Below are 13811 nucleotides of genomic sequence, written 5' to 3'. Positions count from 1 at the left end.
TGCATAAAAAGAGTTTCAAACAAAATTCAAGTGGGACACAGCCTGCGTCCTACTAACAAAAATAGATAGACAACAGAAATTAGGGAAGTGTTCAGGCAAGGGGAGCGAGTCTGCATAACACAGAATATAGCAGACATAAATAGCATGGAAACACCATTGCACAATAGAATCCACAGTGTATTACATGCATATAGTATACAAATTGTTGATGGCGTTTCGATCCCTAGGGCAAGGTAGGGGGATCTTCTTCAGGACATTATAAATTGACATGCCTGTGTTAATGTTAATGTTAATGTTAATATTCATTTATTAAGCGCTCGTACGCCCAAGGGCTTCATGGGAGAGAGCATAGCACAACAGTTAAAAATAGAAATAAAGAAATGAAGCAGCTCAGCAATAAGCTTGGGAGAATAGCCAGGTTTTGAGAGAGCGTTTAAAGCTCAGAATGTTACCGCTCAATTTCAATTGAAGAGGAAGAGAATTCCAGAAGGTGGCTGCAAGATGATCAAAGCAGCAGCCGCCTAGACGCTTCCTCTTATAAGAAGGGACACTCAGAAGGGATTTGTGAGCAGACCGAAGATTGCAAGAAGGATCGTATCTGATGAACAGATCTCTAATGAACTTAGGGCCAGAATCATGAGGGACTTAATAATATGCACGCTGTTTTAAAAGCGACTCGCTGCGCGGCAGGCAGCCAATGTAGCTGTTTTAACCCTGGTCTAATGGACTGCCTTTTAGAAAGGTTCAGAATAAGTCTGGCAGCCTGGTTTTGGACCAGTTGAAGGCGTTTTAACTCTCCAGTTTGAAGCCCAAGGTAGAGGCTATTGGAGAAGTCTAGTCGCGACAGGACCAAGGCAATTACAATCAGGGTAAGGGCAGCCGGAGAAAAGAAACAAGCAATTTTTTGGATTTTTTTTAATTGAAAGAAGCTGGATGACACCACCGCGCCTAGCTGTCTTTTCAGGGACAGATCCTCGCTAATGAGTACTCCCAGACTTTTAACTGAAGATGACCTGGAAGGTGGAATCCCCATGCTTGATGGCCAAAAGCATGGGTTCCAGCTTAATGCGCTCTGCCCAGGCAAGACCAATTCAGTCTTGCCTGGGTTGAGTTTCAAATGATTGAAACTCAATGTACAAGTACATTAAGCAGTCAAATGATTGAAACTCAATGTACAAGTACATTAAGCAGTTGTTAATACATATCGTATAAATCATGGAAAACGGGTTTCGATGGAGAGAAGGAAAAATACATAAAATTACTATGGGCAACGGCAGACCGTACATGACAAAACATTACTTGTGTAGTGACAATAGCTGAAGGTACACTGGGATAATTAACCGTGTGGAAAAGACTGTGTAGAAATGGCTAATGCTGAGAAGCTAGCGGTAAAAGGAAGAGTAAAGGATAGAAAGGAGCCAAGTAGCAAGGGATTTGCTGTGGGGTTTAAGGAGGCAAAAAATAGGGGGTGAGGGTTTATAGGTTTGAGGGGTTCTAGCAGGCCATGCATGCTACCGCATGTGATACTAGGGTGGCTAGGCTTTAGATTAATGGTATAGAATCTGACCCCGTGATGATCAGATATACTTGACAGGGAGGCATGCTTGAGACAGCACGATTCTAACAGATTCTGACTTCGATGAGGGTTTTACTGAAGAATGCATCCACCATGAATATAATACTCTCATGGCCTACTCCAGATATGCCTCCGACCTGACATCCGATATCTACATTCTGGCATATGAGCACTGATTTCCTACATCTAGCCTGGGGATGCACAAGGATAGCTTACCTTTGGACGGAGGTCTTCATTTATATTAAAGACATAATTGGGCACCTGTGCCGAGAACGCCACTGGCGGCGTTGCTCGAATATGTTAAAGATATTCCGACAGGCACCGCTAACTGATGGCGATGAAAGGTGGGCATGCACTGGGATCACTACACTAGCCTACGCTTGAAAGCCTAGCTGGCTGAGGTGGCTTTCTGTTAAGAGAGTCTGGAAGACTCCTGGGAGCCAATGCCAACAAAGCCTCGCCCCTAGCACACCCGGAGCCCCTTTAGCAGATACAATGCTCTACACAATAGACAAAGATAGTTGACAACGAAACTACATCTACACTCACTGTGGGAAGAATGGGGGGAGGTTGTCGCTGTGGGCTACACAGATTGCACACTGAATGTGTTCATTATTTCTAGAGTCGCTGTGAGACTAGTCTATGCAACTTGAAAACTGCAGACTACATGACATACCCTACTTCAATGTAAAAGAATCCTGCTAAGCATGAAAACTGAAATGCTTCATTTGGCTACTGTTTTATTTGTCATTAACCGTAATAAATCTTGGCCTGACAAAAAACATGCAGGCACATATTGCTCCAAATAATCCCTCACAGTACTATTACCAAGACTCTTCTTTTCTAATGAAACTGCATATTGAGGAATATGTACAGTCTGAGCAGGCCATTTCTGGAGCAATACCAAGCGTAAAATCTGCAAGACCCTCTCTGCCAGGACCCTGAGAGAGGATGAAGATCAGGCTCCAAGGCCTCGAGGAAAGGCGTCAGAAGGCACAAGGTGGGTCAGGGCTTCATCTGCCCATGCTGGCCTCTGGGGGGCTCCCCAGGGACAGGAAGTCCAGCAAGCGTCCCCATTCTCCGCCAGCGTCGACTGCGGCATCGAGGGGGATGACCACGGTCTGTTCCCCATCTCCCCGGGGCTCTGGGGAGAAGCGGCGTCGAAGTTCGACGTCGAAGGAGCTGAACAGACCACCGTCATCGACGTCATGGAAAGGCCCGGCGTCGGCGCTCGCCGCCGAGGCGACACTGCCGTTCGCCGTCGGCGAAGAGAAGATCGGCGTCGAGGGGATCCTTGCCGTCGAGGAGGCGTTCACCGTCGAGGAGGCGCTATCGGTCGACGTCGAGAGGGCGTTCTTTGACGCCGAGGAAGCGCAGGAGGAGTCCTGACGCTAGGAGGTCGCCGATTGGTTCGCCATCGTCGCCAAGGAAGAAGCCACAGTCACCGGGCTCAGTGTTCTCAGTGGTGTATACGCCTACTAAACCTAGGACACCCACTCCTCCTCCTTTGCCGAAGGGTCCGCCTCCGCAGAACCCCACCTCACCTTCACCACCACCTCCGCCTCGTGGGCCGGCTCCTCGTCAGTCACCGCCGCCTCAGCTCCCACCGCCTCTTCCCTCCACTCCTCCACCTGTGCCGCCACCCAGGACGGCCTCGTTGCCACGCTTTCCAACTCCTCCTAAGGGGACACCTCGGCCGAGGGCCCCGGCCAGGCCGACATCGCCTGCTCCTGCGAAGCCTGTGGATAGACCGAGGCCGAGAAGGTCCCGCTCCGGCCGGAAAGGGAGATCGCGGAGCCGTGGGCGGTCGTCATCTCGATCTAGACGACGCCACAGGAGCAGATCCAGATACCACACAGGCTCTTCCACCAGGGATTATTCACCGTCACTGTCGGAGTCTCCAGGGACGAGGGTGTCGCCCGTGGACGATATCGTCTCCTTCTAGGAAGTGGTGTTGAGGGGTGCAACTAAGCGAGGGATCACGGTGACGGTGCCAACACCTACGACGTCCGTGATCTTCGAGCCACTTCACAAAAAACATTTGTCTCGACCGCTGCTGCCGTTGGTACCCGGATTGGAGGAGCCCGCCAAGGAGTTGTTCCTCACTCCGGCGGTGACGAAGGCAGCCCCCTCCAGGCTCCTCAAGACATACCGGGCTCCGGAATCTGACCCGGCTTTCCTTCGAATGGACCCAACACCAGACTCCGTTATCGTGAGAGCGGTTAAAAAGCAGCATGCCACCACTCCTTCGACAGTGCCGCCTGATAAGAACAGCCAGTGGCTGGATTCGGCGGGCAGAAAGGTCTGTGGGACGGCATCTACCACCATGAAGGCTGCAAGTGCCGGGGCTCTGCTGGGGCGATATGATCGTGCCCTATGGGAGTCCCTCCAGCAGTACGCTGAACTCCTCACTCGTGACAAGAAAGAGGACTTTCTGGAAATATTAAACGAGGGGATGATGGTGTCCAACCAGATCATCAGCGCAGCTGCTGATGTATCTCTTCTGGCGGCGCATGGATACTGCCACGGCATCAATCAACGGCGCCACGCTTGGCTTCATCTCACCTCACTCAAACCGGAGGCGCAACAGCGGGTGGCCAACCTGCCCTTCTCGGGGGAAACCCTGTTCGGCAAACATCTTTATCAATACACAGTACTGCCATTCGGGCTGAAGTCTGCGCCCAGGACGTTCTCGAAGTGCATGGCAGTGGTAGCGGCACACCTGCGGAAGAACAAGATGTTTGTCTACCCGTACCTGGACGCCTGGTTGATCAAGGCCTCCTGCTTCTCGAAAGCTCAAGCACACTTCCAGAAGACGTGCATTCTTTTGAACAAGCTGGGGTTGCACATCAACATGTCCAAGTCTGTTCCGACTCCGGTCCAATGCATACACTACTTGGGAGCCTCCATCAATACGCTGTCAGCAAGCGTGTCTCCTTCAGAGGAGTGACGGTTATCACTCCTTCGGAAGGCTTAGACTCTTATGACCGCTCCATCTACAACAGTGAGGACGGTGTCTTCTCTACTGGGGTCGATGGCCTCTTGTATCTTCCTCACGCCTCACGCACGGCTGCACATGAGACCACTGCAGGAGTGCTTGGAGGATCAGTGGGATCAGAGGACTGGTTCATGGGACGTCATGATACGACTGTCTCTGCATGCTCTTCAGTCTCTGAAGTGGTGGTGTTCAGCGGAGAATCTCCTCAGAGGGGTTCCCTTCCACAAGGACATTCCCACACAGACGATCGTGATTGAGGCGTCTCTCTTCGGCTGGGGAGCACAATCCGGAGACTTACAGATTCAAGGGGCGTGGTCTCTGTCGGAGTCCACGTACCACATTAACTTCCTGGAACTCAGAGCTGTTCACTTGGCACTGAAGGCCTTTCATCCGTCCTTTCAGAACAACTCTTCTTGTACAGACGAATAATACGACCACGATGTATTACCTCAACAAGCAGGGGGGCTCGAGATCACGCACTCTGTCGCAGGAGGCGCAGGCGATCTGGTACTGGCTTCTGGCCAGAGGACTAATGATAACGGCTACCCATCTGCCAGGTGTGCAGAATGTTCAGGCGGACGCACTGAGCAGACTGATTCAGGAAAACCACGAATGGGTCATAAACGACAAAGTGCTAGGAGAAGTCTTCGCAAGGTGGGGGACTCTAGACGTAGATCTGTTCACCACCGCCAAAAACAGCAAATGCAGAGACTTCGCCTCCAGGTACTACCAACAGGTGTCGTTGGGGAATGCCCTATGGATCGACTGGTCGAACAGCTTTCTGTACGCTTTTCCACCCATTCCCCTGATTCCGGCAGTGCTCATCAAGCTGTCCCGATCCAGGGTGCAGATGATATTGATCGCCCCGGAATGGCCCAGACAGGCCCAGACAGTGGTGGTTCACAGACCTGCTTCACCGGTCTCTCCTTCCTCACATACGGTTGCCGCGCAGGACGGACTTTCTCACGAAGTTCGGGGGACAGATGGTGCACCCGTACCTCTCGTCTTTGAGTTTGGCGGCATGGCTCCTGAGATAGTGCAATATGGCCATTTGAATCTGCCCGAAGATTGTATGGACATACTTACAAGTGGAAGAGATTCTGCATCTGGTGCAAGTCCAAGAACTATGACCCTACGACGTGTAAGGAAGATGTCATCCTTCCTTATCTTCTACATTTGGCGCAGTCTGGCCTTAATTTTCATTCCATTAAGGTTCATCTCGCTGCATTGAAGGAAATGCCCTTCACAGACTTCCTTCTTCCAGATCCCTGTGATCAAAGATTTTTTGGAAGGCTTGAAGAAAGTATTCCCTCCTGTCCGGCTTCTTTCGCCTTCATGGGAATTGAATGTGGTGCTGTCCAGATTGATGAAGGAGCCTTTTGAACCTATTCATAAGGCTTCGTTGCAGCACCTGTCCTGAAAGGCGGCGTTCCTCGTGGCCATTACATCGGCCCGCAGGGTGAGTGAAATTCAGGCGTTGTGTTGCCAAGAACCTTATACTGTATTTCATGCTGCTAAGGTTATTAAGCGTACTCACCCTAAATTTCTTCCCAAGGTTATTTCTGATTTTCTTGTCAACCAGACCATAACGTTGCCTACGTTTTTTCAGAATCCTTCATCTCCAGCGGAAAGGTCTTTACATTCCCTGGATGTTAGGAGGGTGTTGAAATTTTATCTGGATAAAACCAAAGCTATTCTTAGGTCAGACCAATTGTTTATCAATTATGGATCAGTCAGGACTGGTCTTGCTACCTCCAAACAGTCCATTTCTAGGTGGATTGTGTCCTGTATACAATTGTGTTACCAAAAAGCTAATAAGACCGTAGGAGGTAAACCCAAGGCTCATTGCACCAGGGGCAAAGCTGCCACGACTGCTTTGCTTCGTAATGTTCCAATTGCAGAAATCTGCAAGGCGGCCACTTGGAAGGCGGTCCATACCTTTGCTAAGCATTACTGTCTGGACACTGATGCCAGGACAGACGCTCAGGTTGGGCAGGCTTCGCTGCGAAATCTGTTTGCACAGTAGTGGTGTTATGTCTTGATTCTCCACCGACGCTTTGGTGTGGGGATGGGCTTGCATTTCTATTCACTAGATTATGACTATACACATAGATCCCCTACTACAGAAGGAGTAGTTTCTGTCCTGTAACTCCAGTTCTGTAGTAGGGGTAGCTCTGTTATAGTCATAAGCGCCCGCCCGCCTCCCCGGTGGAGAAAGATATTTATGTAAGGAATGCTACTGGTCTGGCGTGTTACGCCTTCACAAAGAACTGAAAGTAAAAGGTACCTGCTGTGCATTCTGGGATACTGAGAGTGTTCTGGAAAGGTTTTCTTAAAGGCACAGTATCCTGTTTGAGCCACATAATGGCAGCCTGTGGGGCTTGTCTGTCCATACCTTCCTCTCTATCATTCCAGAGGCTTTTGCTGGTAGAGGCAAGTTTCTCTGTGGAGGAAACTGGGCAGGCTGTGCTGTTTGTTTGGTGTTTTTGGTGGAATTTCTAGTTGAAGTACTGGACAGTGTAGCCTGTGGATATAGGCTGCATTATCTGTCTTTAAATTCTCTCTTAAGTGTCTTTGCAGTTCTGCAATTTTTTGACAACTTAAGATATTATTTTTGATTGCTCCGGGGTCCACGCACATGGGCGGGACTATTCACTAGATTATGACTATAACAGAGATCCCCTATTACAGAACCACAACTTTAACTGTAGCTTCTTCAGTGGCTGGAGAACCCCTTACAGTTAATTGGTTGGTACTCCAACGTGCAATACCATAGAGGTAATAAAAAACAAATAGAGGAAATAAGTACAATATGAAGCAGACTTTGTTTTACTCAATGCATTCATATGCTATAAAAAACATAAGAAATCTTGATGAGGTTGGTCTAATTACCAGGCTTTAACATTCAACTTCACAGAACACTCACCAACCTTGACTAATCAGCTCACTGTCTTCTGACGGTTTGCAAAGGATTATCTTCTCCACAAGCTGGTTATAGCTGCAGTTACCAACGGCATTCACTACTTCAGCAATCTGCGGAACACACACAACATTGTATTAACAGGTTTTAAACACTAAAATTTGATTTGGCAACTGATCTAATTTTCGATGTAAATGTAAATGTTGTAGTACTTGTATAGCGCCCGAATCACCCCACATGGGGTCTCTCCGACGCTTGTACGCATACCGCTGTGGAACCCTTCCTGTCTTTTTCCCTGTGAGGCACCCACTCCTGGGCACCCCCCAGGTGCAGCCAGGGGCCGTTGTGGATATTAAGCAAGCTATTGCCCAGAGTTGCAGAGTGGGACCCATGATTAGAATAGGCACAGAGTCGAGAATTATCAGGTCCGAGGAAATTGAGCCCAAGACCCGCCGAGGCGGGAATTGAACCCTGGTCCCGGGCCAGACCTCTGCATCAGGGTTTGCCGCTCTAACCATTGAGCCACACTTCTCGAATGTATATTTATGTCACAAAGCTATTTTCACTCTGGTATCATTAATAAAAGGAACTCAACACAAGGTGGATTTGTACTCAATATGTTTAGTCGCATGTCTACTCCACGTTCACATAATACAGTACAGCAAATCCTACGCACAGAATGGGAATAGGCATTGTGAAAGTACCTAAATATGTGAGCTTGTGACCATTCAACAATGGCAAAGGCAGAGTAAAAACCTTTACTTAGTGAGAAAGGTAACTGAACACTCCAAACCTTTATGGGAGTGTAGGAAAAGGAGTTTATCCATACAGAAAAATCTGTTAAGGAGAAAAAATATACAAAGGCGCTGGCTTTCTACAATGCATTATGCTACTTTGCGTATTGGTGTGGAAAGTCCACGCCAAACAAATAAAGAAATAAAATGCAACAAATGGGTTTGTTGTAAAGACCAATTTTTCCACTCATATTCCGAAGACGTTTTGTGTATAGAAGAAAGTAATAAACCTGCACCCATTGCCTAACACTGCAGGTGCTGAGTTAAGATGTAAGTGAAGTGGGCAACCGGCTTTTTTTCACTCTGATTTGGTTTAAACAGCAATGTTAACTTTAACAAGGAAATGCAAAAATATTTAAGTATATATAGGTTTACATTATTAGGAATAAAACATGAGTGGTTCTATACATGTTTTAAATAGATATTGCAGTTAAAGATTTGTGGAGTACCACACGATTAATGTGCTATTGTAAATTGTATGTAAAGTATTTATTTGTAAACGCATTACTATTAGTCTCTATACCTAAATAGCTTTGTAGAACTGAAACATCTACTCACAAAACAATGGAAAGTTCGTAAGCAAAAATGCAAAAAATGAAACGGCAAGGACGGAAGACACACTGATATATTTATACTCCTGTGTCTCCCTATAACAATTTGACAGGATGCACACAGACTAATCAGCTTTCCCTGGTTTCATGGTTAGCAAAACTTAAAGAGAAGCCACATAGATTACTGAAACTATCTTATTGGGTACAACCCAATATAGTGCAATTACCTGCACAGTAACTTTAGTGATGCCAGATCAGTGCGAAAGGTGTAAGGCACTTGCCAGTGAAGCAGGGGGACAACAAAGCACATCTGGTCTTTCTTTTAGCTGAAAGGTTTACTGACAAACAGAGGTGTAAAGCTGACATCATTGAATACTGCAAAAGGTGGATAGGAGACTATTGACAACAATAGATAGACAATAAGGCACAATCCTGATCAATATTTAGCAGAACTACAGGTAATCATATCTAAGCTACAACTACAATTCCACTTTATATGGTTATACCACACTTTACTGAGTTCAACTAAGATATACATATACATCGACATCAGAACCACTACCGCAAGTGTGCCACCTTTATAGGAGACTCAAACCACCCAACTGTTGACCGTTCGATAAAAGAACAGTATGACCTCTAAGTGCCACTACTGACTCCTACACCCGCTTTTCCTGTCTTTGAGTTGGTCTCAGCCCAAGATGAGGAAATTTGGCCCTTAGCAGTGTTTAGTCTTTCCAGAAAAAGTTAGATTTTTCACAGCCTGCTGGGCAGAAAATCTGGATTTTATTAAGGACACGGAGGCTAATATTATGCAAATCTCCTTTATTGCCACAACTCAGCAGCAACAATTGAATAGAACTTTAGTGAACATTCTGAAGTGATGAAGAGTCCCTCTGTGACCAGGTATCTTCCTTCTTTGACAGGCTGCGAAGAAAGAAATTCAACTCGAAGTAAAACGGGACACCAAACGAAGAAGGTTTCCAAATTCCAGCCCAGAGGGAAGAAAATTCTTATTCTGAAAGAAAAAGAAGAAAACTTTTTCGTAATATTTGTATCTGTAATAGGGTGGGTTCCAAAAAATAGACCAATAGTGGTGGGATAATATTAGCTGTGAAAAATCTAAATTTTATGGCACGGCACGGAGGCAATATTATGCAAGTTCAAAGGGCATTAAGAACATTATCAATCACATTCGAGATTGGCCTAAAATAACAAGTCTTAAACATAGTATCATTAGACCAGTCTGCCGCCTTAAGAATTTCTTGTAATCCCCCACCAAGGAAGTAGGATTTGGATGCTGATGCGCCCCTGAGGAAATGTGCGCCAAAGATAGAGGTGTCCACACCGCTCTCAGACATAACTCCCTACACCCACCTTGCTAGGGTTGGAGAAGAAACTCCCTTATGGGGTAATCTATATGAAATTAATAATTGAGTCTCGTTCAACCTCAGATTAACAGTCCTCCTCTCATACTCTTTCAGACATTTAACCACGCAGAGTCTTTCATTCTGTGGAAAGAAGGGGTAAAAAATAGAAGAGGACATAGTTTTGGTTCTTCTCTTAAGATAGAAACATACACCCTCTGGTTGATAGGATCTGTTAGAAATATCTAAAGCTTTAACGTCAGAGGATCTTCTAAAAGATACCAGGCATAATAAAACAGTGAGTTTAAAATAGATACGTTTTAAGGAGACAGAAGAGGTCTCTCCCCAGGAGGATAAAGTTCGAAGTACCAGTGTAACATCCCAAAGGGCTGAATATTTAGCAATTGGAGGATTAAGAACTCTCATGCTTCTCATAATCTTTTTAGTTAATAAACTTTGTCCAACAGAAAGACCATCAATAAGGCAGTGCCCTGCGGAAATTGTAGACCTATAGACATTGACGGTTCTGTAAGAGTCCCGAAGTAAAGAGTTCAGATAGATAGTTAATAGCATAAACTAGATCAACTGAAACGGGATCATGACCTCGTTGAAAACACCAGCGAACCAATTTGTTCCACGCCAATCGATATACCTTGCTTGTAGATGCGACCTCATGACTCAGAGATGAGTCTAAAAGCATTTGGCGAAAGCCCTGGGATTTGCCACGGTCTCCTGAAATCCTCCATGCCGTCAGAACCAGAAGACCCTGATCTACGAGGGGATGATTGTCTCCTTCTGGACCCAAGAGTATCTCTCTGAACGAGGGTATTAGGATTGGAAAGTCTATGCTCATTTCCAGAACGATCGGAAACCAGGCTTGTGATCTCCAAAGGGGAGTTATTAGAGTTATGCTCTCGTTGTAGCGTCGAGCGTGAAGAAGAAGCCGGGAAAGCTACGCAAAAGGCGGGAAGGCATAAGGTTTCAAGCCTCTCCAGTTCTGGAGGAAGGCATCTACTCCCCGAGCTTGAGGATCCGGCCTCCAACTGAAGAATTCCTTCAGTTGGGTGTTCAGGCGGTCTGCAAAAAGGTCTGTCCTGCAAGGACCCCATATCGATTGGATAGTTAAAAAGGTTTGTCTGTCTAGTCTCCAATTGCTGGAGTCCCTGAAATTCCTGGAGAACCAGTCTACCACACTATTGCTTGAACCCTGGAATGTGTTCTGCTATAACCGAAATACCTTTGTTCAAACAATATTCCGAAAATTCTTCGCCAGATCCATCAGGCCCTTGGAGTGTGATCCGCACAGTTTGTTGACATAGCGGACTGCTGACACGTTTTCCATCCATAATGTCACACAACATTTCGCTGTTTTCGGTGTAAAAGAGCGAATTGCAAATGAACCTGACAGCAATTCTAAGCAGGTGATATGCAACCTCTTCTCTTGAGCAGTCCAACGTCCCCCTGTTGAGTAGGTCCCACATCTCGCCCCCCCATCCTTCCAAGCTCGCATCTGATTCTATTATTAGATCCGGTTCCTCCCCGAAGATGGCTCTGCCATTTCATTCCTCCGCATTCTTTAGCCACCAGAGGAGTTCGGTCTTCGACTCTTGGTCTAGAGCTATCATTTGGGAGTATGAATGGTTTGATCTTAGAGCACGCGCTTTTAATCTTTGAAGTGCTAGATAATGGAGTGGTCCCGGGAATATAGCTTGGATCGTTGAGGATAAGAGGCCCACTATTCCCCCTAGGATTCTTAGAGGGAAGGTCTTCTTCGCTATAGCCTTTCTCAAATCCTTCCTCACTTTCCTCACCTTTTCGGAAGGTAATTTCAATTCTGCTTTCAGTGTATCTACTGTGAAACCTAGAAATTGCGTTTGTTGGCTCGGTATTGTATAAGACTTTTTCGTGTTTATGATAAAGCCTAGGTGTTCTAGGAGCTGGATTGCCAGGTTTGTATGAAGAGATGCAGTGTGTTTTGACTGGGCCATTATAAGGATATCGTCGAGGTATATGATTAATCTTACCCCTCTTTCCCTGAGCCAGGCGGTGACAGGACGTAATACCTTGGTGAAGCACCTAGGGGCGGACGATAGTCGGAAGGGGAGATTGCAAAATTGGTAGAGTTTTTGATGGGGTTCCCGGATCGGTATTGTCAAATAAGCGTCCTTCAAGTCTAACCTTGTGAGCCAGTCCTCTTTCCTTAAAATATCTCTTAGGAGGTGTATACCCTCCATTTTGAAGTGTTGGTAGACTACCCAATGGTTTAAGTCTTTCAGGTTTATTACAGGTCTCGGTTCTTTGTTTTTCTTTTCCACGAGAAAGACACTACTGAGGAATCCCGGTGTCTCTGCCTTGATTATTGCCCCTTTCTTTAATAATTCTTTCACTTCTTGGCAGACTAGATCTCTGTCCTTGTGTGAGAATGTGATGTTGTGAGGGTGTTGTGTCTGGGAGGGGACACCCGTAAAGTCTATTTTGTAACCCTTTACTGTATGCAAGACCCAATTGTCCTGAGTTACCAAGTTCCAATTCCCAGCGAATTGGCGTAGTCTCCCTCCCACCTTTGGAGAGATACCTGAAGGGTCTTTCAAAGTTCCTACCTGTTGAAAAAGAGCGCTGTCTTCGTTCACCTCTGAAGGGCTGTCCGCGGTTCCTTTGTCTCTGTGGGAAGAACTGATGTGAGCAATAGTTGTTGGAAAATCATCCACCACGGGCGATGAAGGGTCTTGAGTATTGTGCGCCGCGGCCGGGAAAACGACCCCATATTCTCCCTGCCCTGGTAAAAATTCTTATCTTGGAACACTTTTTAAATTTCCTTTTGTGACTTTTGGATTGAGCTAAATGCGCTCACATATTTAGCCATTTCTTTGATAAAGTCTTCGCCTTGTGAGTCAGCACCTCCATCTCTTTTGGCTAATTCTATAAGTTTGGGGTCTATTTTTAGAAGTACTCCTTTTCTCCTCTCCGTGGAAAGGGCAGTATTAGCGTTGCCAACAAGGCATATGGCTCTTTGTACCCACTCTCTTAACTCCTTAACATCAATTTGATTATTCCTCACGTAGGCTGATTCGGTCATCTCAAAAATTGTGGTGAGTGGACCTATGACGCCAAGAAGGCGGTCTTGACAGGATTTTAATCCTTTATCCAACCTTTTTCTGGGGTCCCTATTATTTTTGGCTATAAAAGCCACGACTTTGGGATCTAGTTCCGGGGTCATGGCAATTTTGTTGGGTAAGGAGGGGCGTGGGCATTCAGACCTAAGCCTAGATCTGACTTCTGGGGGTATTTCCTTTCTCAGCCAGAAGGAGAGATAGTCTACAATGTGTTGTGAAGGAGTTCATTCCGGGACAGGGGGTGTTTTATTAGCAAGGGGTCGAACATCTCGTCCCCGAATGGGTCCACTAGTATAGTATTGGATCCCAAGGCCTTAAAAGCCCCTTCTAAGCTTCCAGTTCCCCTCATTTGATCGTCGTCCACATCAGTATTAAAACCAGAGGAGCATGCCAGTTCAATCTCTTCCTCACAGCTTTCATCGCTGTCAATGTGGATTGGAAGCCCCGGGCCTTCATCTTGCCCACCTGGGGTGCCCGAGGCACCAATCTTTTCAG

The 13811-nt window shown here is 46.5% G+C and overlaps 1 protein-coding gene across 1 annotated transcript in view; it reads right to left on the bottom strand.

Moving 5' to 3' along the window:
- The window catches only part of MINDY2 (MINDY lysine 48 deubiquitinase 2), a 562341-nt gene that overhangs the window by 207917 nt on the left and 340613 nt on the right, over positions 1 to 13811 (bottom strand). The window contains exon 5 of the mRNA XM_086959375.1: positions 7505 to 7607. Within this exon, the coding sequence (XP_086815501.1) occupies positions 7505 to 7607 (103 nt within the window). The remainder of the gene's footprint in view (positions 1 to 7504; positions 7608 to 13811) is intronic.

The sequence above is a fragment of the Lissotriton vulgaris genome, chromosome 2_2 (assembly GCF_964263255.1).
Source record: "Lissotriton vulgaris chromosome 2_2, aLisVul1.2, whole genome shotgun sequence".
Taxonomy (NCBI): domain Eukaryota; kingdom Metazoa; phylum Chordata; class Amphibia; order Caudata; family Salamandridae; genus Lissotriton; species Lissotriton vulgaris.
The sequence above is the reverse complement of the archived record's forward strand: the minus strand, read 5'-3'. Positions and strand labels throughout refer to the sequence as shown.